This window comes from Mirounga leonina, unplaced genomic scaffold (genome assembly GCF_011800145.1).
Source record: "Mirounga leonina isolate KUSES-001 unplaced genomic scaffold, KU_Mleo_1.0 Mir_173, whole genome shotgun sequence".
Lineage (NCBI taxonomy): Eukaryota > Metazoa > Chordata > Mammalia > Carnivora > Phocidae > Mirounga > Mirounga leonina.
This window is the reverse complement of record NW_023270447.1, coordinates 60,138,160-60,163,034: the sequence shown is the minus strand read 5'-3', so window position 1 is coordinate 60,163,034 and position 24,875 is coordinate 60,138,160. Positions and strand designations below refer to the sequence as shown.

At 53.4% G+C, this 24,875-nt stretch overlaps 1 protein-coding gene across 1 annotated transcript; it reads left to right on the top strand.

The window, feature by feature from the left end:
- Positions 1-4,514: 4,514 nt before the first annotated feature.
- On the top strand, positions 4,515-24,792 carry IPO13 (importin 13). The gene is made up of 20 exons (XM_035018776.1): positions 4,515-5,366; positions 7,125-7,861; positions 13,210-13,350; positions 13,470-13,611; positions 13,720-13,886; positions 14,095-14,215; positions 14,301-14,448; positions 14,868-15,049; positions 15,130-15,156; positions 15,337-15,471; positions 15,640-15,783; positions 17,066-17,146; positions 17,952-18,089; positions 18,269-18,365; positions 21,322-21,374; positions 23,593-23,659; positions 23,750-23,808; positions 23,962-24,051; positions 24,347-24,528; positions 24,620-24,792. The coding sequence occupies exons 1-20, from the start codon at positions 5,283-5,285 to the stop codon at positions 24,714-24,716; spliced, it is 2,892 nt and encodes a 963-aa protein (XP_034874667.1). The 5' UTR covers positions 4,515-5,282; the 3' UTR covers positions 24,717-24,792.
- The last annotated feature ends 83 nt before the right edge of the window (positions 24,793-24,875 follow it).

The window sequence follows — 24,875 nt, the reverse complement described above, 5'->3', positions numbered from 1 at the left end:
GGGGGGGGGAGTGATGGCCACGAGCCCTCGAGAGGCGTTGGGACGACTGACCTGCCGCGCCAGGGTCCTCGCCCTGCAGACGCCAGACGCCTCAGCCCTGGAGACCTTAGGACCCGCTCCTCACAGACTCTGGCACTGACTTGGCCTCGGGAGAACCCAGCCGTGCCCGAGGCCCCAAGCGTCAGCCCAGGCCCTGGGGGCGCGGAATCGGAGGAGACACCCTGCAGTCGCGTCGCCCGCGCGGGCCTGTACTCACTCGTGGGAGCCGGACCCCTATTTATTATTCCTAAGTTATTTATTTACTTCCGTGGTTTGTCAGAGCCTTTCCTGGGCAGTGGGGCCGGATGGGTAACAGCAGCTGGATGGGGATCATGCGCTGGCCATCCCACTCACTTCAGGCTGACTCGGCAATCACAGGCCTGGCCTGGATTGTCCATTGCTTCCCAGCAGCTCTGGGACATGGAGGGGGCGGGGGGGGGGGGACACAGGCAGAGTGGGTGGCACAGGTGTGCGCTCCAGTCCCGACAGGCCAGCTCACAGCCCCGTGCACCGTCCCCAGCACTTGGGACCCGGAGTTACGGGTGGAGAGAACCCTACCCTTGTCACGTCAGACATTCTGGGGGCCTCACTTACTGTGTAACGACACAGAGAACCACACATTGCCCCATCCCACGGTCACTCATCTGTGTCTTACCCGCCAGGGCCTGACAGGTGCATACACTCCCTCTGCTTGTAGACAATCCAGCATGGGGACCTCACTGCCCACAATCCATGAGGCAACCCAGGGCAAAAGAGCATCTGAAAAGGCTGCAGGTGGGCAAGAAGGCGCAGCTGGTTTCGGGGGAATGAAGCAGAGAGCATCAAGGGAATAAAAGGGCAGGAAAGGACTGAGGGCCCCCCAGAGGGACCTGCATTTGGAATGATGAACAAGGATATTCATTTATTCATTCAACAAATATTTACTAATCACCTATTACATGTCAGACAGTAGGTAGACACCAGAGGTACAGAAGTCAAAGGGACATGACCCCTGCCCTTAAGCTTAACTCAGGAGTGACAGACAATAAATAATTATGGAAGTTCAATTTGACAGATAGTATGAAAAAGGACAAGAAGGGCTCCAGGGCTTGGCGGAAGCTAAGAGGTACACACCTGCATTTGGAAGGAAGGAGAGGTTAGTGCTGACCCTGGCCTTCCGCAGTGTCCCCGAGTCATCTCTCAAAAGTCAGTGCAATCCCTCTGAGCTTTCCTGCATGTCCCTGGGAAGCCCTGTTTCCTGGGTCCTATGAATTTGTCCAATATGATGTTCTTTGGAAATAAGATGAGGGCCTGCGTTTGGAAAGGATGCCCAGTCTGAGGAACCATGGGGTGTCCAGAGGGCCTGTCGGGAGGAAGGGAGATGCTGGTCTGGAGCTGAGGAGGGAGGGCCGGCCTGGAGATGGATTTGGCCGCTGTGAGCACGAGGGCAGCAGCTGCAGCCCGGGGTGCATGAGAGCACCACGGGAGTGAGGCAGCCGAGGGCGGGGCCCCTCGGGCATCTGCCCCTGCTAACCAAACTTCCTTCCGGACTGTCTAAGTGCCTGGCTGCTTTGGCACAGGTGCCCCTTCGCCCGGGCTAGAGTGAGGAGCAGGCAAAAGTGAGGGCTGTGAGCATTCTGGGTCAAGGAGGAGAAACAGGCCTCTGCTTCCACTCTTCCGTGTTCGCTGCCCCAGTTCTAGATGCTCCCCAAACTCTGGTGCTCTCACACTGCCTTCAAACAGCCCTTTGCCCCCTCTCTCTGCCTCCAAGCTGATTGAGGACCCTCAGTCTCCAGCCCTTCCCAGCCCCACCGGAAGAAAATGACACCAGTGCCATACAGTTTGCAGATGCTTCACGGAGGCCTGGGCCCCGGCCCTGGTTAAGGATGAAGGGGGACATCCCGTCAAGCAGGGTCACTGGGCCCAGGGAGACCCTACCGGAAAGACTTGAAAACCGGGCCTAGCCCCCAAGCCCTCCAGGCCCTGCCCTTCAGTGGTCATCTCTGCTCTCAGAGCCACTTAAAGGAGACAACAGACTGAAGCCGCCTCTGACAATGCTCTCAGCAGGAGAGCCAGGTCGGAACCCAAGCCAGAGGTGTTGGCCCTCAACAGTCCTGATTGCTGGGCCTTGAGCAAGCAGGGTCCCTCCAACTCAAGGCTGCATTTTGGGCCCCAGAGAGACTGTGCCCAACATCTCACAAAGTCCCAGATGAAACAATACCTTCTCTAAGAAGAACACAGTCCCACAAGAACGCAAATCCCTCTTTAAAAAAATAAAATAAAATAATAAAGCCACTTTCCCCCAAAGGAACAAGCTCCAGAGCTGCAGTTCTCTGCCCACAACTTAGCAGAGGTCACTGTCACATAAACTCACCAGGCAGAGCACTTTCCACCCGGGAGCCACCGGTGGTTCTGGTATCTCCAGTCCTTTTTTTTCTTTCTTTTTCTTTTTTAGATTTTATTTGTTTATTTGACAGAGAGATAGAGAGCACAAGCAGGGGGAGCGGCAGGCAGAGGGAAAGGGAGAAGCAGGCTCCCCACCCAGCAGGGATCCCGACGTGGGGTTCCATCCCAGGATTCTGAGATCATGACCCAAGCTGAAGGCAGATGTTTAACCTACTGAGCCACCCAGGCGCCCCTGGTATCTCCATTCTTGACTGTAGTCTTTGTTTCACATTTGCAAAACTACATTGCCCGTTTGAGTGGTCTTCCCAGAACCAAGGTATGGTCTCCTCTAAAGGGCTTTCAAGTCACCACCTCTTGTAAGACGGAAAACTATAGGCAGCTTTGAAATGGCAGTTTTTCCAGCTTCAGGGAGTATCCAAAACTTCCCTCGACATTTGGTTCATCCGGGAACTGAGGTGTGGGGTTCCATGTGCACTTGCCAATGGTTTTCCTCTCTCTTGTCCAGGGATGGTCCTATTTCCCCTGGGACAGAGTGTATGTGCACTGGCTGACTCACTGAGGTCTCATCCAGGAAAGGAGAGGCTGTGTAGAAAGCTGAGGATCAGAGAAAAGATCTAGGAGCGTCTGCACCATGTGAGGTCACCTTTTTTGTTCACAGGAGTGGTTCTTAAACTGTTTTGGGGTTGTAGAGTCCTTAGGGAATCTGATGAAAACCAGAGGTTCTCTCCCTGCACCCCCAAATGATGAAAAGACCACGCCTTCAATTTATCTTACATCCTACAGATAGGTTTTTGTAAAATGCAAATCCAATCATCACTGCCCACTTGAAACCCCACTTAAGATTTGTTGAACAACTAGATTCCCACTAGATTTTTGCTTCCGAGCTAATCGAACCCCCCTCCTCACCCGTTTCTCTCTATTCTTCAAGCCCAGACCAAGTTTCTCCTCCTCAGGGAAGCCTACACTCACATTCTTCAGCCTTAGCAGCTATTGCCAATGTCAGCTTCCTCCACCGAATACAAGTACAGAGGTCCTCCTTTCCCTTTTGATTATTTTTTCCCCTGCTGGGATAGCTGGCAAGAGTTAATAAAAGATTGGGGTGCCTGGCTGGCTCAGTCAGAAGAGCATGAGACTCTGGATCTCAGGGTTGGGAGTTTGGGCCCCATGATGGGTGTAGAGATTACTTCCATAAATAAACTTTAGAAATAAGAGTTAATATAAGGGCAAGTGGAAGTGTAAGGGGTAGGGGCTGCTGGGGTCTGCGGCGGACCAGATCTGTGGCTGGTCTCTGCTACACTAGCTATGTGTCCCTGGACAAGAAAAGCTCAACCTTCCTCAACCTCTGTTTCCTCATCTGAAAATGTGACTAAAAAACCCACCTCAGAGTTGTCCAGAGAATCGGACCAAGGTAGGCAAAGTACTGCTTGTTCCTGGCACTTAAATGTGAGCTATTCTTATTCTAATTACTCATAAAGAGAAGTTACTTCCAAGCATCTTAGGAAGAAGTTCTCCGAGTACTGTCCATGGTATGTGGTTCCTGGTTGCTCACTGGGCATTCCGGAGGGCCGTGCTTTTTTATTCCTGGGGCGCGCCAAGCTCCCTTTCTTCTTTGGGCGGTGCTGATGCCTTCTGCCCAGACCGCCCCCTTCCTGGGCCCCAGGAGGCGCCGGCAGCGCGGCACCAGACTGACCTGTTTCTCCCCGCCAACCCCCAACACACACCTTATCCTCTAGCCGGCATCCCAGCTCCAACCACCGGCCCCTTCGGTCACATCGTCCTAGGGAGCTGCTCATCAGCGCCTCCCGCGGGTCTGACCCTGTCGCCGGCAGTAGGTCTGGAGCCGGCGGGGCTCCGCGGGTCCCCAGCCCACGTGCTCCCGACCTCTACCGCAAAGCGCCGCCCTCCCGCTAGGAGCAATGGGGACTACGTTTCCCAGGGTACACAGCGGCGGGGCCTTGGCTCAGCGGGGGCCTCGAGCGGCGCGCCGCTCCGTCGCCTGCTCGGGGGCGCGCGGGCCGGCGCGGGGACAGGACCAGGGACCCGGAATGAGTTTCTGCGCAGTTCCGCTGGGCCGTGCCGGGCTGTGCCGGACCGGGCCGGGCCAGGGCAGGCGCGGGGGAGGGCGGCGCCTGAGTCGGCCGTGCCGGGAACAGGCGCTGGGGGCAACCCGCGCCTCGCTGAGGTCCCCGCCCCGTCCCGGCCCGGCCGGCTCGCCTGTCAGTCACTGGGGCGGCGGCAGCGGCGGTAGCTGGGCCGGAGCCGGGCGGTGAGAAGAGCGCGGGCCAGGCCGAGCGGAGGGGACCTGCCACAGCCCCTCAACTCTACGGACTCTTCGCCCCAGACTCGCGAAGCTGCACCCCTGCGCCTAGTCGGACGCCTCCGTAACCCGCGAAGGGCTCTCTCCCTCGTCCCCCCCACCCCGTGACCTCCTCGTAGGACCGGAGAGCTCACTCCGACGAGGTTGTTGTGGGTACAGGCCATCGACCCTGTGACCTCTCACGGGCCAGGGGCTCGGTTTCCCCCACAGGCCTGCCTTCCCTATGACTCCTTCCTCATAGATTCTAGGGACAGAGCCGTAACCTACCACCAGGACCCCCGCCTGCGAACTCTTCACTGACGGCTCCCTCCTCGGAGTCCCCCTCAGTTGACCTCCCCTTAAGAGCACCCCTTTTGGCCTCTGGCAAGCCCCCCATCCCCGACGGAGGTGGGGAGGCCTCGGCAGCCATGCCCGCCCTGGGCCCCCTGTCACCGCACCGCTTCCTGGGCACCCAAGCCGGGGTCTAGCAGGGGGCCAGCAGCCAAGGGGCTGGGGCAGGAGACAGGTCAGGGTCCACCTCCCTGCTAGGGAGGGAGCAAAGATGGAGCGGCGGGAGGAACAGCCGGGGGCTGCAGGGGCTGGAGCAGCACCAGCCTTGGACTTCACTGTGGAGAACGTGGAGAAGGTACGAGGGCCCTGGGGTGGGCAGTCCAGTGACAGAGCAGAAGTTCTGGGGACTGACACTAATGCCAGAGCCCAGGCTTGGGCTGGGTGCCCGCTGGGATGGTGCCCCCAGAGCACCTGGCATTTGCTGTCTCTCTGGGCAGGCGTGGACAGCAATGTAGTGGTGTCCTAATGGGCTATTTTTGGCTTTCCTTAGACATGATTCTCTGTGGATACTCTGGGGTCTTGGGATGGTCCCTCCAGAGTGCTGATGGCCTAGACCTACAGCCAGACTGGCTATTCTCCAGCTCCATGGGAACTGCATGAGCAGTGCAGTAAGAAACCAGGAGCCCAGGAGACCTACAGCTCAGTCCTCAGGAACCATACAGATGCTGAGCCATCCTGGACCTGTTTTGTGACCCAGGGGCTCAGAAAATAACCCGAAACTAAAACAGTCTGGGTTGTTTTCACTCTTTCTTGGAGAAGGGTCCTTCTTATATTGGATGGAGGCCAGACCAGTCCTGGGCAGGCAGGAAGGGCTGGCCTCCTTTGTTTTGTGCTGGGTCCAAGGGGTTCAGTCATCCCGGCAGCCTCAGGGTCCTTTCCCTGCTCTCCTGCCCACACAGCTTCCTACCATGGCCTTCCCAGGCTTTCCCACTGCCCAGGCCATCTTTTTTGAACTGCTTCTCTGGTTCTTTTCTGTGTTCTGCCCCAGAGGCCTGGGATGCAGAAATGCCTCCCCGCTGGGATGAATGGGGAGATAGGGCTACCTTGCTGGAAAGCAAGGAATGGTTGCAGATATTCACTTGTTATTCTTGCGCCCTTTTTGCCATACCAAATGCTAAGAATGCAACCCTTCTGCTTCTTTTCTTTGCCTGCCTCAGCATCCTTGAGGGGCCAAACAAGGGACAGTAGCTAGAACTTGCTGTCAGAAGTACAGATTGGGCTAAGCCTACTTGAATGGAGCCTGCTTAGGGGGTCAGAGTCCTGACCTGACTGTTCCACCCCCTGGGGCTGGGCACTGTTGGCATGGTGGCGCGCTCTTCCATGTGCTACCAGGGAGACAAACCACTGTTTTCTTACTGTGTGAAGTCCCTATGGAATTGGGACCCTGGGGATTTGGCTAGTTGAGAGCCCCAGACAAGGCATTTGCCAGGGCTGCCGGCCAAGACTTTTTGACCAGCTTTTTGGACCCTCATGTGTGCTCTCTGAGTGGTATTCTCACCCTCCCCTCCAGTAAGTCTCTGGCCTATGGCTGCCTGGCAAAGTCTTAGTCCTGCTCAGGTTTCTCACTGGCTTTGGTGCCAGCATCTGGAGTGACCTAGGGATGATCCTGGGAGAGCTGAATAGAACTCTTGGAGTTGATGGGAGCAGTGGTGCCTGGGAGGGTCAAGGCCCCTCAGGCTGTTCCGTATTCTTCTCAGGCTTAGCTTCATGCCTGTGGAGCCATTCCTTCAACCTGGGCCTTGTCCTTTACCTCAAGTGCCTCCCTTTGGGGAACTCAGCCTCCTCTTTTTCTGCTTTCCTGTGGAGGTTCACTCTCTGAACCCATAATGTTTTGCCATAAGGAGAAGAGAATATGGTAGAGCATGGGCACAGTTCAGGCTCTCAAGATATCAGTAGGACTCGGGCCCAGGAAACACTGTAGAGCCCTGGGCTCTTCCTGCTCAGCCCCTCAGTCAGAGAGAGCAGACTTGCAGGACCAAGTCATGCCCTCTGTTCTGGGCTCTGGCAGGATCCAGAGTGCCCAGCAGCTACTCAGTCCTGTGCTGTCCTGCAGGCGCTGCACCAGCTCTACTACGATCCCAACATTGAGAACAAGAACCTGGCTCAGAAGTGGCTGATGCAGGCTCAGGTTTCCCCACAGGCCTGGCACTTCAGCTGGCAGCTACTGCAGCCCGACAAGGTGCCTGAGATCCAGTACTTTGGGGCCAGTGCCCTGCACATCAAGATCTCTCGCTACTGGAGTGACATACCCACTGACCAGTATGAAAGTCTAAAGGCACAGCTCTTCACCCACATCACCCACTTTGCTAGTGGCTCCAAGATTGTGCTGACTCGGCTGTGTGTGGCCCTGGCCTCCCTGGCTCTCAGCATGATGCCTGATGCTTGGCCGTGTGCTGTGGCAGATATGGTACGGCTCTTCCAGGCTGAGGACTCACCGGTGGACGGTCAGGGCCGCTGCCTGGCCCTACTCGAGCTGCTGACAGTGCTGCCAGAGGAGTTCCAGACAAGCCGTCTGCCTCAGTATCGCAAAGGCCTGGTGCGGGCCAGCCTGGCGGTGGAGTGCGGGGCTGTCTTCCCGTTGCTCGAGCAGCTGCTACAGCAGCCCAGCTCACCCAGCTGTGTGCGTCAGAAGGTGCTCAAGTGCTTTTCCAGCTGGGTGCAGCTGGAGGTACCACTGCAGGACTGCGAGGCGCTCATTCAGGCCGCCTTTGCTGCGCTGCAGGACTCGGAGCTCTTCGACAGCAGTGTGGAGGCCATTGTCAATGCCATCTCGCAGCCTGATGCCCAGAGGTGAGCTGGTGCCCACCTTCCCAGAGAGGGACAGCTTGCTTGGCCATCCGTCCATCCATCCATCCATCCATCCATCCATTCAGTAAACACTGTTTGAGTGCCTACTGATACATGGTCCGATGCTGGAGATACACAAGGAAGCAAACAAGACATGGTCCTTATGGTTCAGAGAGGGAGACAGACCACTAACCATCCGACGAATTATTCATTACAATATTTGACTCTTTCTTCTCTTTCTCTCCACCAATCAGTCGCCAAGTCCTGACTGTTCTGCTCTTGACCATATTGCAAATCTATTTTTTCCATCTCCACTGCCGCCACCCTAGTCCAAGCTGTCATCATCTCTCTCCCCAAATTACTGCAGAGCTTTTTCACCAGTCCCTTGGCTTTTACTCTTGTACCTTTTATTGCACACCCAGCAGCCAGAGTGATCTTTTGAAAATGAGGATCCAGTTTGTCCTTTCTGCTCAGAACCCTTCAGTGGCTTTTTACAGTTCTTAGGATGAAGTTCAGAATCCTTAATGTGATTCACAGAGGTGCTGCACAGTATGGCTAATCTCCAGCCTCTTCTCATGCCATTGTCCTTTCTTCACTCTCACACAATCTTTTCAGTTCCTTGACTGTCCCATGCTTCTTCTAGCCTCTGAACCATCACATGTACTTGGCACATCATCTCTACCTCAGCTGAAACTTCACTTTCTTAGGAAAGCCATCAGTGATTCTTAAGACTAAGTGGTCTTCTCAGTTATTTTATCTCAGAGCTCCTCGTGATTTTCCTTCTTAGCCTGTAATACAGTTTCATTGTAAATTAACTTAGGTCTCCCCATTGGTCTCTCAGCTCCGTGAGGACAGGCACTGTGTCATTTTATTTTGTCACACTGTGCCTGGCAGCATTTGGTAGCATTCAGTATTTTTTGAACAGATGAGAAGTAGGAGTTGCCTGAGTGGTGAGAGGTGGGAGTGGGGTGGGGAAGGTCAGGGGAGGAGTGAGTGTTCCAGGTTTCAGAACTAAAGCAGGGGCAAAGGCCTGTGGTGGCAGCACCATAGTACCTACAAGGACCTGAAAGAAGGTGAGTGTAGTGAGCTGTTGGTGCAGCAGATGTTTGTTGAGCACCTGTTTGTATCTTGGGCCCTGTGCTGAGCACCAGGTGCACAAAGATGAATAGGTTGACTTCAGCAAGCCAGGAGCTCAGCCTAATAGACACACGAAAGGGCAAGTATGGTCAATGAGATAAATGCTATAATGGAGAAAGCGGGGGGCTGTGAGAGCCCACAGGAGGCATTTAGCCCCATCTTAGGGTTGTGGAAGGCTTCCCAGAGGAGGTGTGCTTTAAAGACCCTGAGCAAGGAAAAGGTGTTGAGGGAGCCTGGTGAGTGGTGGTGATTAAATAGCAGGGTTTAAGGGCCAGTTGTGGAAGGTCTGGGCCCAGATCATGCAAGACCTTGTCAGCCAGGCTTAAAATTTTGGTCTTCATCCTGAGGAGGATGTAAAGATATTAAAAGATTTCAAGCAGAGAAAATGGCATAATGAAATTTTTAGTATAAGTTGGATTGGTCAGGACAAGACTGGAGACACTAACACTTCAGAGATAGGGCTTTTAGGGCACCTGAGTGGCTCAGTCGGTTAAGTGTCTGACTCCTGATCTCAGCTCAGGTCTTGATCTCAGGGTTGTGAGTTCAAGCCCCAAGTTGGGCTCCACACTGGGCATGGAGCCTACTTAAAAAAAAAAAAAAAAAAGAATGAGAGATGGGGCTTTAGAAACCCTTAGCAGAGTTGGAGGGGAAAACATTGAAAGAGATAGCATCAGAGAGTGGTTAATGGCTCCAGCCTTGACATTAGTCACATCTGAGTTTGAATCCCAGATGGTCCGCTCGCTAGATCTGAGACCTTGGGTAAGTCATTTTTAAGCCTCAGTTTCCTCATCAGTAAAATGGGTGTGATCATATCGACCTCACAGAGTTGTAAAGGCTTAAATAGGATAATGTGCACAGGGCCCCTGGTACTCTATAAAGAATATTTTGGTATGAAGATCAAAGAAGAGAAGGTCTGTGAAGGGTTTTGCATGGTTCCTGTACACCCCATAAACAGTACTTGCTAGAATTTGGTATTGTTACTGCATTGGTAGTTAGTCTGTCTTTCCCGTGGTTTCCCAGGCTTTCCAACTCAAGGTGGGTACCAAGTCCCAGGTCTAGCCTTCCTCGGCAGCCTGAAGCTCAAGTGCCGGCAGCCTGAAGCTCAAGTGCCGGCTGGGCTCGGACAGTTGGTGGCTAAGGGGAATTGCCTGGGGCCACTGCATGGGTGATGTGGGGTGTCCTTGGATACACCCAGGTTTACCCGCCCAGCCAGTCTTGAGGGCTTTGGCAGGTAATTGATGTTTCTTCTCTGAACGAATGAGCGAAGAAGGAGCCAGTGAGGGAACCCACAGCCTCCTGAGCGCCCATTGGCTGCAGCCCCCATGGTTGCTTAGCAACTCTCCCCATTTTCTCAGCTCTCCTCCCGGAGCTCTAATTGCAGGTCTGGGCTGAGCTCAGTGTGAGTGGCAGCCAGCAAGTCCCAGCAGCCCTGCCCCGGTAGCTTGAGCTGACCAATGGAACTAGGCCTCTTGAACCCAGTCTCAGCCATGGCCTTAAAGATATCCTCTCTCTCTCCCTCCCCCAAATCTACAAATCTCTGGAAGCCTCAGACCTGCTCTTCTGTCCACTCACAGTTTTCAGGAGTAGGTGCCCAGGTGGTAGGAAATCTAGGGTTTCCCCTATTGGTGGGCTGCACCCAGCCTGGTGTCAGAGTTTGGGCCTCACTCTGTTTAGTCTAGTCTCCTAGACTTTGGCTTGAAAAAGTCACCTGTGGTTTTGACTCTTGGGTCATCTGGCCACTGTCTTCCCCAAGTGTCCTGATGTTGGCTCTCCCCTTGGCTAGGCTTGCACTCAGGTCCCCTCTTCCCACTCTTCCAGAAGCTGCTACTGCTTGCTTGGCTCTCTCTCCCTTGATTTTGTTTTTCCTGAAATATGTTTTTAATCCTGGGAAAGCTTTTCATTGGGGGCTGGAGGAAGGGAGAAGGTGAATTAGACAGGTTCTTGGGGACTCCCATCAGTTAGAATTTGAGATATGGAATGAGATTTGCATAGGTCCTTTGGAGAAATTCAGGTTGGGCCCTGAAAGAGCAGTCCTGCAGCAGTAGAAGTGGCTGCCCCAGCCTGGCATTTGTCTCTAAGTTGCTATGACCTTGAGTAATACTCTGAGCCCTTCTGGACCATATTATCCATGATTGAGCCTATTCAACTTAAATATGACAGATCAAGAACTCAGTGAAGACTGAGTACGTGCTGTGTACATGAACTTTGGCAGGTGTGAGAGAGCCTTGGTAGGGATGCTTTGGGGATAGAGCACTACCTCCTGCCCCCATCTCAGCTGCTAGGGAGCTTGCAGGCCAGGGCTTTGGCCCTGCCCCTGCTCTTTGTGCAGAGTCTGGCCTGAAGGTGCCCATTGTCTGGTGGTGCAGCCTGTGTCAGGGTCGTGAGACTGAAGCTATCCCAGCTGTCTCCAGGCAGCACCCTCTAGGGCTGTCTCTGGGTTGGGGGTATCCTTGCATGGACACCTTGTCCCACCAGAATGGGGATTTGGAGAAAGCCAACATCCTGGGCTGGTTGCTTCTTGTTGTTTTCATCCTACCCCTGAGGTTATGAGGTTACCTGCCTGCCTAGCAGCCTGCTTAGGGCAAATGCAGATAGAACTCCTCTGGCCCATCAGTCCCCCTGCCTCTCCATAGATTGCTCTGGTGACACTATGATTGGTAGCAGAGGGGTCTCAAGCATCTGATCCCCCCAGTACCCCTGCCGAGAGTATCACTTCCTCTGATTAGTCTGATCTCCATGGAGCAGGCTGCTGGGGAGGGGTCCAGTGAGTGGAGCTAGTGTTCTCTGTCTCCTTTGTATACTGTGCTTCCCCTGTTCCCCCTTTAAGATCATTGTGCCTCAGGACTTTGACTTGGACCCTCTTTTCTCTCATTCAGTGCTTTCTTCCTGGGCAATGCTCATCTACTCCCATAGCTTCAATTACCAGTTGTTTGCCCATGACTATCTCTTGCTCTAACTTCTCCCTTGGGCTTCAGGTTTTCATATCCAACTCTCTGGACACTTCTGTTTGCAGATCTCACCAGGTACCTCTGATTCAACATGCCTAACGCTGAACTTATCACCTTCTGGCCTCCCATTAAATTTATTACTATCCCCCTCCACCCACTCCTCCTGACCTCAGTAAATAGCTCCACCATCTACTTAATTGTTCAGCCAGTAACCTGGGAGTTGTCCTTAACTCTTCCCCATTGTTGTATCCAGTCAGTTATCAAGTCCTGACCATTTTGCCTCTTAGCTGTCTCAGGGTTCATCGTCTGCTGCTCTCCCTTCATACTGCCACCAGAGTACATAGGAGTTTGGATTTGGTGATAGGGAGTGGAGTGGACAGTGGGGATTGATGCTGTCGGTGCCTCCTGAAGTCTTTGTGAGGGCTCCTGAGCCTGTATTAACTCCTCTGTTTCCTGTCTTTGTTCAGGCTCTCTTAACACTGTCTATATTAGTTTCCTAGAGGGGCCATAATAAAGTACCACACACTGGGTAGCTTTAAACAATAGAAATTTATTATCTCACTGTTGCAGAGGCTAGAAGTCCAAAGTCAAGGTGTTGGCTTCCTCTAAAAACCTGTAGGAGAATCCTTCCTCACCTCCTCCTAGCTTCTGGTGGTTTGCTGGCAGTCTTGTTCCTTGGCTTGCAGTTGCATGACTCCAGTCTTTGCCTTTGTCATCACATGTCATTCTCCCTGTAAGTCTGTCTTCATGTGGTTGTCTTCTTATAAGGAGACCTGTTGTATTGTATTAGAGCTCCCCCCTACTCTATGACCTCAACTGCAATGACCCTGTTTCCAAATAAGATTACATTCTGAGGTATTAGAGGTTAAGACTTCAGCATATCTTTTGTGGGGAGGATACAATTCAGCCCGTTACAGTCTGCCCTCCAGCCCCCCAACATTTATGTCCTTCCCACATGCAAAATACATGTATCTCATTTTGACTTCCCGAGAAGTCTTAACCCATGCCAGCGTCAACTGTAAGTCTAATTAGAGGACATAATTCAACCCATTCAACACTGACCTTCTCATACTTCCTTCCCAGAGTTCTCCTGGAGGTAGGTCCCTGACCTCAGATTTTTCCCAACATGGGCAGCGTCAAAGCTACCATGTAGGCCCTGACCTCTTTTTTGCTTTGGGTTTAATGTGGGGAGGGGGCTTTTTCTCTCAAAGCTGGTGGGGGCTGGGCAGACAGCTCTGATGGGTCTCCTTAACCTCATGCCTCCAGGTATGTGAACACACTCCTGAAACTCATCCCGCTGGTTCTGGGACTGCAAGATCAACTGCGACAGGCAGTGCAGAATGGGGACATGGAGACCTCCCATGGCATCTGTCGAATTGCTGTGGCCCTGGGCGAGAACCACTCCCGGTGAGGAGGGGGGCAGCTGGGGGTGGGGGTGGGGGGGATAGCAGGGCCCTCTAAGAGATGGAGTTATGAAGCCCTGTTGGGGTAAGTGGAATGACCTTACTATACGTCTTCCTTCCAAGGGCCTTGCTGGACCAAGTGGAGCACTGGCAGAGTTTCCTGGCCCTTGTCAACATGATAATGTTCTGTACTGGCATCCCTGGCCACTACCCTGTCAACGAGACCACCAGTTCCCTGACCCTCACCTTCTGGTACACGCTGCAGGTGTGTCTCTGTGACCTCTTGTTGGATTGAGCTGTAATGATAGAAGGTAGATCATGGGCTTCTGGGCCTGGTGCCTAGGTGGCTAACTTCCTTCCCTGGCTGTCTCAGGATGACATTCTGTCCTTCGAGGCAGAGAAGCAGGCTGTGTACCAGCAGGTGTACCGGCCAGTCTACTTCCAGCTGGTGGATGTGCTTCTGCACAAGGCCCAGTTCCCTTCTGACGAGGAATACGGATTCTGGTCCTCAGATGAGAAGGAGCAGTTCCGGATTTACAGGTGATGGCAGCAGGCCAGTCCTACCTCTAAATAGAGTCCTGAACTAATGAAGGCAATAAGGGGAGGAACCCAAGGCCAGGCTTCCTGAATCCTGGGGCTCCTTTCTCTATTCTCTAGGCCCTTTTGCAGGGTTGTGAGGAACTGGGGTGGGCTCCTGGGCTTGAGGGCAGGATCCCGGCAGCGTATAAGGTCTTCCTCTGCTTCTTAGGGTGGACATCTCAGATACGCTCATGTATGTGTACGAGATGCTGGGGGCCGAGCTGCTCAGCAACCTCTATGACAAGCTGGGCCGCTTGCTCACCAGCTCAGAGGAGCCCTACTCCTGGCAGGTATCTCCCAAGCCTGATTCCCTCTGCCCTCCCAGAACTGTCATACCCTCCTCCTCAGCCAAGCCAGTGGCACCTCTTTCCTCAGCACACAGAGGCCCTGCTCTATGGCTTCCAGTCCATTGCAGAGACCATCGACGTCAACTATTCTGATGTGGTGCCTGGCCTCATTGGCCTCATTCCACGGATCAGCATCAGCAACGTGCAGCTGGCAGATACTGTCATGTTCACCATCGGTGAGACCTGGCACACACCCATGACCACACTTCCAGAGCCACAGGCACCTTCCCCAGCCACAGTCAGCCTGCTGGTTCCTGTCCAAAATGGGAGAGACACATATGCCCACACACAAAATCAGCATTGCAGCCAACTGACTGTCCTGGCACATCTAGGGGTCCTTCCTACAATGTTCTGAGCTGCAATTCAGTAAGGCTAGTTTGCTGTCAATGGAACAGCAGTGCTAGGCCTCTTCTGAGTAACTCCTTCCTGCTTCTCAGCTATAAGCCTCCTGTTTGAGCATGTGCATGCATATTTCCCTGTTCAGTACTAGGGCTGTAACTTGATCCTGCCAGAAGTTCTGCCTACTTTACAGGGACATGGTACAAAGCCAGCCTGACCTGCCTCAGATATCCTCCCCTCTTCCTTCTTACCCCAGGAGCTCTGTCTGAATGGCTGGCTGACCACCCTGTCATGATCAACAGTGTTCTGCCCCTCGTACTGCATGCCCTAGGCAATCCTGAGCTCTCTGTCTCTTCTGTGTCCACCCTCAAGAAAATCTGCCGAGAATGCAAGTATGACCTGCCACCCTATGCTGCTAACATCGTGGCTGTCTCCCAGGTATGCGGGGGCCTAGGTGGGGCTGGGTCTCAGGGCACATTACACTCCACTGATCCCATATTCCTTCTGTTTATCTCCAGGATGTATTGATGAAACAGATCCACAAGGTGAGCCCAGAAGTTTCTAGGGGTCCTTGGGGATATTGTGGAAATCTACGGAAATCCTCTTCTGCCTTTTCCTACCCCTTGTCTTTTATTCTCTGTTCTTGGAACCTACCCCAAGAGGTTCATTCTTCCTACCCACGACCAGATGTGTCCAGGATTGACTCTCCATGTTCTGCCCCACAGACGAGCCAGTGCATGTGGCTGATGCAGGCACTGGGCTTCCTGCTGTCAGCCCTGCAGGTGGAGGAGATCCTTAAGAATCTGCACTCACTTATCTCGCCCTATATCCAGCAGCTGGAGAAGCTAGCAGAGGAGATAGTGAGTGCCCTGGTGTGTGTGTGTGTGTGTGGCCAGAGGGCAGGGGTGGGTTTCCCTTTGTGTTGGCTGTGGCTGCTGGGGGTTGGGGTTAGAGTTGACAGTCAGGGCTGGGGTCAGGGGTCAAGCTGGGGCTGGGAGATCCAGAGCTTGGTTTGATTCTCTCCATAGCCTAATCCTTCCAACAAGCTGGCCATTGTCCACATCTTGGGGCTTCTCTCTAACCTCTTCACCACGCTGGATGTCAGTCATCATGAGGATGATCATGAAGGCCCTGAGCTCCGGAAGCTGCCAGTGCCACAGGGACCCAACCCCGTGGGTGATGTTGCCATTGTGCCCAGCCCCCCCCAACACACACTCTGTGGAAATGTCATTGTTTCTCCCCAAGTTCATGGGTAATATTGTCATTGTTCCCTTGGCCCTGTGGGGCATGATGCATTTGGTCCTCTGACCCTGTGAATGACCTTATCATTGCCCTTCACTCTATAGGGAGTGATGTCATTGTCTCATCCAACCCTGTGGGTGATGTTGTCTTTGTCCCCAGCCCAACTGGGGTGATGTCATTGTGGTTCCTCTGCCCCATGGGGGACATTGGCATTATCCTTCAACCTCCTAAGTGATGTAATTATGGGCCCTTGTTTAACCCCCAACTTCTACTTCACTATTCACTGTCCCCTGTGGGCACTGGGGATACTTACATGCTCTTGCCTTTGAGTTGCTCCCAGTCTAGAGGAAATCCATGTAAACAGATTGTCACAAAGCAGTGTGACAAGTACTGTGGTAAGCTTAGGCACAGGGGTTGGGGTGACCACTTACAAGCTGTTTGATCTGGGGCCAGCCTCAGCTTCCCATTCAAAACTATGGATGTCAGACTACCTGGCTTGCACATCTCATAGAACCGTGCTGCAGAGCATATGTGGTCTTGAGTGAAAGTACTTTGCATACTATAAAGTTCTGTATAAATGTGAGAGACTTCTTGGATCATTGTTCCCAGGGTTTCTCCTGGAGAAAAGGAGGCCACAGTATCCTGGCTCCTCTCCTCAATTCCTCACCTTAGTTTCAGGTGCCCTTTTGGCTCTAGACCAAACTTGGGCCAACATCCTTCAATAGAGCCCCTTCTCCTTCCATGATAGTCATTGGCCTGCCTTCCCTCACCTCCCAGGACCTCAGTTTGCTCTCTGTTCCTCCATAAGCTGCCATATATGTGCATCCCTTGGGGCTTTCTACCCTAGGCCTATTTGTGTGACACAGCGTCTCTACTTCTTCAGGGGCTAACCCATAGGCTTTTGGCGCTAAAAGGATTTTCTTGTGCAGAAATGGATAGGGAGTGATTTTTTAAAAGGTTACAATGTTTTGGTAATTTTCTGAAGCCCTCCTAATGTCCTTGCTTTGCACTTTGAGGCTTCCTCTAAAATGATCCTTAAAATTCAGGATGTCCTCTTTCATTCACTCCTTCCCCCAAGGTCCCATCCATTGAGTCCTCAATGTCTAGTCTGGGGTAATAGTTTTGAACTTCTGGCCTGCTTTATATTACCGTGTCCATCTTGGGTGGGTGAGAGTGGTGGTGGGGGCACCTCACTTCTTCCTGTGTCTTCAGGTGGTTGTGGTGTTGCAGCAGGTCTTCCAGCTTATCCAGAAGGTGCTGAGCAAATGGCTGAATGATGCCCAAGTGGTGGAGGTGAGCCTCAGTCCTTGCTCCCTACCCCCACGGTGACTTTGCTTAGATATGGAGCAGGAGGAAGGTGTTGCTGCCCATCTCAGCTTGCAATGGTCTGGAGGAAATAAAGGAGGTGAATCTTGCCCGACAGGTACAAGGAGTCTTTTGGAAAGACATTCAGAACTTCCCAATGTCAAAAAAGTGCTTGACCAAAGAACTACAATGTTGGGGCTGAGTGACAGTCAGGGGTCCACTTTGTAATCAGAGACCTGCCTTCCTGCCTTTGGTCCCTTTTCAATTCAGGATTTTCTTGCTATTGCTGCTCTGTGAGAGGAAATGGTGCAGATGTAAGTAGCAAGACTTGAGTTGCGAAGTTCCATCCTGTGGCCCTCTGAGAAGGGCCTTTTTGCATCCCGCCTTTCAGGGTAAGGGTCAGACTTGTTTACCTTCCTTAACTTGCAGGGCCAGGCCAGGCTTATAGGTAAAGGTCCCCCCTAAGGCCTCCTCTGTGCAGGGCCTCAGTTCTATTCCAGCTGATTGTGACCCACTAACCTTAGGGCCCCTTTGCTTTCTGCCTTTTTTCTTTTTTTGAAATGAAATATATTTGATATTTAACATTGTATAAATTTAAGGTGTTCGGCATGTAGATTTGATACATTTCTATGTTCTAATGTGATTGCTATTGTATCATAATTAGCACCCCTATCACATCACATAATTATAATTTCTTTTTAGTGGTTGGAATAATTAAGATCTAGTCTCCTGGCAAGTTTGATGATCATAATACTGTTGTCTATTTCATGGGCCCCTTTGCTTCCTTCCCAAGGCGGTGTGCGCTATCTTTGAGAAGTCCGTTAAGACCCTGCTGGATGACTTTGCCCCCATGGTGCCACAGCTGTGTGAGATGCTGAGTCGGATGTATAGCACCATCCCCCAGGCCTCTGCTCTTGACCTCACTCGACAGGTGGGCCTTCTGATTGAGGCAGCAGTGTTCTAGATTTCATCTGACCCAGGGATGGGGTGGGTGGGTAGAGTGGGGTGAATGGCTGCCCTGGCAGGGGTTCTGACCTGCATTTCAGGGATGCTGGCCAGTTCTTTGTGAGACAGGGCCTCAACTGACCAGCATTCCCTGCTTTGTTGTAGCTGGTCCACATCTTTGCTCATGAACCTGCCCACTTTCCCCCAATCGAGGCCCTCTTCCTGCTCGTCACCTCCGTGACACTCACTCTCTTCCAGCAAGGTAAGTCCTGACCAGGGTCTCTGCTGCTGCCGCCACTGCCACTGCCTCTGCTTCCCCGACTGGGGAGCCCAAGCTGCCCACTCTGTTCTCCTCTGTCCCCTGAGTTGCACATGGGACTTGATGGGAAACTTACGGGATCAAGCACAGCACAGTTGTCACCCTACAAATAGCTGACACCTTAGGTTGAAGTGGATAAGAGAGTGAATGATGTCTTCTGCTGGCCTGCTGGGCTCAGGGCCAGTCTTGATGTGGGGGAAGGTGGGGCCAGAGCTCTGAGAGACTTGGGGCACTAGGCTGGCTCCTTTTCTTTGGGATATAATGAAAAGGGGAAAGAGCATGGGCTTTGGAGTCAGATAGACCTAGATTCTAAGCTCATCACCACCAACTAGTTGTGTGACCTTGGGCAAGTCACTTACCTTTGTGGAGCCTTCGTTTCCATGTTTGTGAAATGGAGATTTCATGTACTTGATAGGATTGTTATAGGTATAAAAGTAGTGTCTTTTGGTCCCCTGGCTTGGGGTTTTTTGCACATGAAGTACTCAGGGAGTGCTGGTTCCTTTCCCTGCGTTCTAGGCCGAAACCCTTTGGCTGTGGCCCCAGCGCTCTATTCTCTGTGGCCCTCTGCCTGAGAGAGCTGGGAGCAGGGGTCTCCAGGCTTCCCCCGCTGTCTAACCCAGGCTTCTAACTTCTAAAAGAGACGGCGCTGCTCACCAGCCTCATGAGTCTTGCCTGGATTTGTGGGTCGCAGGTTGGGGGCTCACCAGGGGTTTCAGTTGGAGCCAGAGCGCTCTCGGCCTATGTCCTCAGTGTGTGGTCCCATGATGCTGGCCTCTGCTCTAGTGGGCTGTGGGTAGGTGCACAGTGGCCAGAAACTTGAGCCAGAAACCGGGTGTGGCCACCACTCCCACTCCTCATATCCAGTCGGGGGTAAGTCTGGGTGGTCCTGGCTCCTGATTATCCCACAGTCTGCCTACCTCTCCCCTCCCTCCGTGACCACACCTCAGTGTGGGGTGTCTGGATCACCTCAACAGTCCTCTAACTGCTTTCCCTGACATCCGCCCTTCTCCCCAGGCCGTTCCTGCACCCTGCAGTTGTAATGTTCTTTAAGAAACACACATCTGAGTATTTTCCCTCCCTGGCTGGAAACGCTTTCATTGTTCTCCATTGCCTCAGGTTCTCATCCCACTCCCACCCACATGATGCAGCTCCTGCATGCTCCTCAGTGTCTTCTCCTGCAGCGTCCCCGAGATACCAGCAGTCCAGCCACACTGACTTCTCCCTTCCTGTGTCCCATTTGATCCTCTGACTGGAATGCCCTGTGCCCTTTGCTGGGTGAGCTCTCACTCCTCCATGCCTTACCCATGCATCAGTCCTCAGAAGCTTCTCTGGGGCAGAATTGGGTGTTTCTGACTTTGTGCTGAAACTGCATCATGTACACACTGCTGACACAGCACCAGTCCTACTCAGTAATCAGCTTTCGTGTGTTTGTCTCTCTCCCTAGACTAAGCCCCTCGAGGGCAGGGTTGAGTCTCTTCTTTCTGCCTGCTCAGTGCCCAGAACAAGGCCAGCGTAGAGCAGGTATCAGACGCTGTTGAAGAGAGGAGGGTGAGGTCTTCCTGCCCTCGGAACCTTTCTTCCTCACCGTCTGGGGCCCACCGCTAGCAGGGTGGCTGCTGAATGTCGAACGTGCTGTCCGCAGGGGGACCCAGGCATGGGGCACACTGGGCCTCACTTTCCAGGACTTGAGTGACTTGGGACTCAGATGTGCAGGAGATGGGCTTTCTCGGTGGCTCCTCATAGCCTGCAGAGGGAGGCAGGGAAGAGATCATTATCTCCTTTACAGTTGGGGAAACTGGGCATCTGTGGCTTGCACAAGATCACACAGCTCCTTAGTGGTGTTTCAGACAGATGTTTGTGCAGCGCCTCCTTCCTCCTCAACGTGGAGCAGCCCAAGCAGGAGCTCCAGACACACGCCTTGTCCTTGCCGCAGGCGGCAAGAGCACTGGAGGCAGAATAATGCCCAACAGCAATCATATTTGTTGGCCTTGTTGGTTGTCTTGCAGGTCAGGATGGCCCCCTTACCTGTTATGCTGTCCCAGTCTTGCCATTCCTTTCTCAGCCTCGGCCCTCCCACTGCACCATGGGGTGACATGTGGACTGGTTTCCCTCTTCCTTTGTGTGTCCAGATGGTGGGAGCTGGTCTTCAGCCCTGAGCCTGGCTCTCTGCTGAGTTGGTGTCCATGTGGTGGAGGGACTTTGCTGGGTGGGGCTCTCATTTTGGGCCTCATGGTACAGTTTCTTCCCCCAGACCCTGCCGGTGGCTTGCCCAGCCATCCCCACAGCATATTGGGCTCTACCCTAGCCAAGGAGGAGTCCTCTGGTTTAAGTGGACCCAAGAGATTCCTTTCCTTGGCCAGACCCAGAGCCCTAAGGCCACAGAAGTGAGAGGGCACCTGCTCAGGCCCTGATGCCCTCTCCTTTCCGGGGCCTTCAGCCAGGCGTCTGTGGGAGTTACCAAGGACTGACCTCCCACCACCCCTGCCCTCCTCTTTGATGGCTAATACTGGGGAGGTATGTGCTAGGAGGCAGTGTAGGGCCACCCCAGCCAACCAGAGGCCGCAGCAAGAGTGTGGGGGTTGTTTGTTCAGCTCTGTGGAGTCCAAAATTGCTCTGGCACCAAAGGATCACTTGGGGGACTGGCCTGAGGAGGAGTGGGGAGTAGGTGGAAGGCCCCTCGGGAGGGAGCTGGGGCAGGCCCGTCCTTCACTTTGCCGTCTCTTTCTGTTGGGCTTCTCCCAGTTCATGGTTTTTGTATGTTTTGTTTCTTTATCTTGCTTCCTGCTGCTCATGTGCCCCCACGCTGTCTCCCTGCAGGCTCTCAGTCCCACATAACTATATGAGGTTGAGTTGCTGTTTGTATAATTTTTTCTTAAGTTCCATCTTTATTATATTTTAGGGCCCAGGGATCATCCTGATATTGTTGATTCATTTATGCAACTCCTGGCACAGGTGTGTTTTAGTTTTATTCATTCACGTTCTGTTCTCTCTCTTTCTCTTTCTCTTATGTTGAAATTCAATTTAAGCCTATTTTTAGCTTTCTGTTGACAAATTTTTTTTCTGTTCAGTTGAATAGAGTTTCTTCATCTGTTTCCGTGGAAGTTGACAACCCAACATCCTCCTTTAGTGCCCCTTTGCCTCAACTAGCTCATTCTTCCACCCAGACCAGGGAGAGGCGATCCTGAAGGGAGGGAGCTGGGCTGGCCTGGGTGGGGGAGGGGGAGTAATTGTGCCCAGCAGCTCCTGTGCAGCTGGGGTAAAATTGGAGTTAAAGGGCCTGGGGTTCATTGTCCCCGTGCTCCTGCCGGGAACTGCCTGCCTCAGTGCCCCCAGCCTGCTCTGGAGAGGTGGCTGGGAGGAGCTCCAAAGGGAGGGGCTAAAGATGAATGTGCTGGGGTGGAGCCCCGAGTCGGGCTGTCAGATGGATTTGCTGCTGCTGGGAGGCGGGGTGCTGGCTCCATTTTGAGACTGCGTTGGGATGTGTTTGTGTTTGGTGTATGTTTAAGTGTGTTGGACTTTATTTGTGTGTTTTGACTTTAGTTTGGTCTGGAAACAGAAATCACGTAGCTGCTCTAAGCAGTGTGTGTGTTGTGTTGGGATAGATGTGTAGTTGAAGTGTGGGCGTGTGCATTGATGCATGTTGTATGTTGATGTGCATTAGGCATTGATGGGTTTTGGACAGTGATATGTGTTGGAGGTGTGTGTGTTGGGCTGTGGGAATGTGTGTTTTGATGGAGGAGTATATATTGTATCAGTATGTCTGTATAAGGGGATGTAGGTTGTGGAAGATACGTGTGTTGAGCTGGGGGGACATGGGTTTAGTGTGGGGGTGGTTGGGAGGTTCCTGTGGGTTGGGGTAAATGATGTGTTTCTTTGCTTAATCATTCCACAAATATTTATTGAGTGCATAATACATGTTTGGTACTCTGCTAGATGCTGAGGATGTAATGGTAAGCAGAAGCAGGCACAGTTCTTACTCTCTTAGAACTTAAGTCTAGTAGAGGGGGTGGGGCGCAGGAGGAGCAGGGAATAAGGAGTGTGTTCTGGGCCTGGATGGACATGTGTATGGGTATCTGTGAGGGTGCATCTCTGGGGGTGAGGGCACTTGCATGTGTGTTTGTGGACGGGTGTGTCGGGAGAGTACCCGTGCTGGAGGACTGGGTAGCTTGAAGGTGTCAGCATGTGGACGTGGCTGGGGGGTGTGGGGAGGTTTGGGGATGTGAATATGTAGCAGGGTGTGTTGCGAATGTGGGAAAGTATGTATAAGGGATGTGATAGAGGTGTGTTTGAGGGTAAGTAGGGTGTTCCCAGAGAGGGTGCGTGTGAGGGTGTTTGCACATGAGTGAACCTGGAGGAGTGGAAGGTATGTGAGGGGCTGGGGGGCTAGGAGTCTACATGGTATGCGTTGGGGGGCTGCCGGGGAGCAGCAGTGTTTGATGACTGCTGGAGCTGTGCAGAGCATCTCCTGTGACCTGAGGATGTGCCATTTGTGTCCTGGTACCACTTGGGGTGGGCTCTCTGCCCCTTGTACTCCTTCCATTCCCCCGACATGGCAGCACTGACTCCTGGGCTGGGTGTGGCTGAGAAGGAGCCTGGACACAGGGTATCCTGGTTGAATGGTGGGGCCATGGCTCCAAGGCTCCTACCCTACTTTTCCTCTTTCTAGACTAGAGGGTGTCTGAGGAATGCAGGTGGGATGTGGGAGGGGGGCTTTTGGACTGGGCTCCACATCCAGCTGCCATCTCTTCTTCCTGCTGTCCTGTTAACAAATCCAGGGGGCTTGGACTGCCTCTGAATCAAAGCAGTCACTGCTGGCTACCTGGAGCCTGCAGGAGATCTGGCCTTGATGGAGGGGAGAATAAAAGTGTTTGCTCAGGGAGTGACTTGGGATCCAAGCTTTCTGTATTGTGACACCCCCCCCCCCACCTCTCACACACACCAGTGCATTCATGTACACATACATGTACATAGCATCCCCTGGCTGCTCCCCTCCTGACTGACTGAACTGTGGGGTGGTTTGGGTCCCCCAGAGACGGCTGGGTGGCTGATTTTGGCAGCCGTAACCTATGGTGTGTGAAGTTGGGGCCTGGGGTGGCAGGTGAGTGGGGGGTGAGGGGGGATGGTCCTTGGAGCTGGTTGGGGCTGGGCTTACCAGCTCCACCTCCTGCAGGCTCTGAAGCGGAAGCCAGATTTGTTCCTGTGTGAACGATTGGATGTCAAAGCTGTGTTCCACTGTGGTAAGTGGGGCCAGGTGGACAGGAGGGCCTGGGGGGCCCCCTCGGGAAGATCCTTAGGCCCCATCTGATCTGCCTCTGCCTCTCCCACAGCTGTGCTGGCCCTCAAGTTCCCTGAGGCACCTACTGTCAAGGCCTCCTGTGGCTTCTTTGTGAGTTCCATGCTGAGTCCTGACCCCCCGCCACCCCTATACCCAGCCCTGCCCTGCTCAGGACTCCAGAGGGTAGGGGTGTGGTGTGCCGGTCTTGTCCCCAAGGAGAGTGGGGAAAGAGCCGAGGCTGACAGGCCTCTCCATCCTCTGTAGACAGAGCTGCTGCCTCGGTGTGGGGAAGTAGAACCTGTAGGGAAAGTGGTTCAAGAGGATGGCCGTATGCTGCTCGTAGCAGTGCTGGAGGTGAGATGGAGCCAGTGTTGGAGGGGGGTGGGATGGCCCTCACCGCGGAGGCAGCTGCCCCTTCTGGGAAGCTTGAGCCTTTGGTTCCCTAAACTGTCTGACTCTGTTTCTTCATCAGTTGAATGGCTGACAGTTGTTAGGGTTGCTGTGAGGATCAGCTGGCTCTCAGAAAACAGCACTCACTTGTCATGTGCCGTTTGGCTGAGGAACTGCCCGGGAGTGGGTGGGGTGTGGCTAGGCACCCTTGCTGCAAAAGGGGCAAGGCCCTGGTGTGCTGAGAACCCATTTCCCTCAGGCCATTGGGGGCCAGGCCTCCCGCAGCCTCATGGACTGCTTTGCCGACATCCTATTTGCTCTGAACAAACACTGCTTCAGCCTCCTGAGCATGTGGATCAAGGAGGCACTGCAGCCACCTGGTTTTCCCTCTGCCCGCCTCAGCCCTGAACAGAAGGACACCTTCAGCCAGCAGATCCTTCGGTGAGCAGAGCTGGCGGGGCCTGGGCTTGGGTCCAGAGGAGGGGCCGGTGGTGGTGGTTGGTACTAACCTGATCTCCCTTCCCTTCTTCAGTGAGCGAGTGAACAAGAGGCGGGTGAAGGAGATGGTGAAGGAATTCACACTGCTGTGCCGGGGGCTACATGGCACAGATTATACAGCTGACTACTGAGGGGCGCGCCCGTCCCACCCACACCTCCTCCTCACCCCTCCCTATCCCCAAAGAGTAAACCTGGATCTTCAATGCATTGCTGTCTCGGCTACCTTTCCTCTGCCACCACCACCTAACTGGGCGAAGGCCTGGGGGAAGGGTGGGAGGATGTTTGGATCC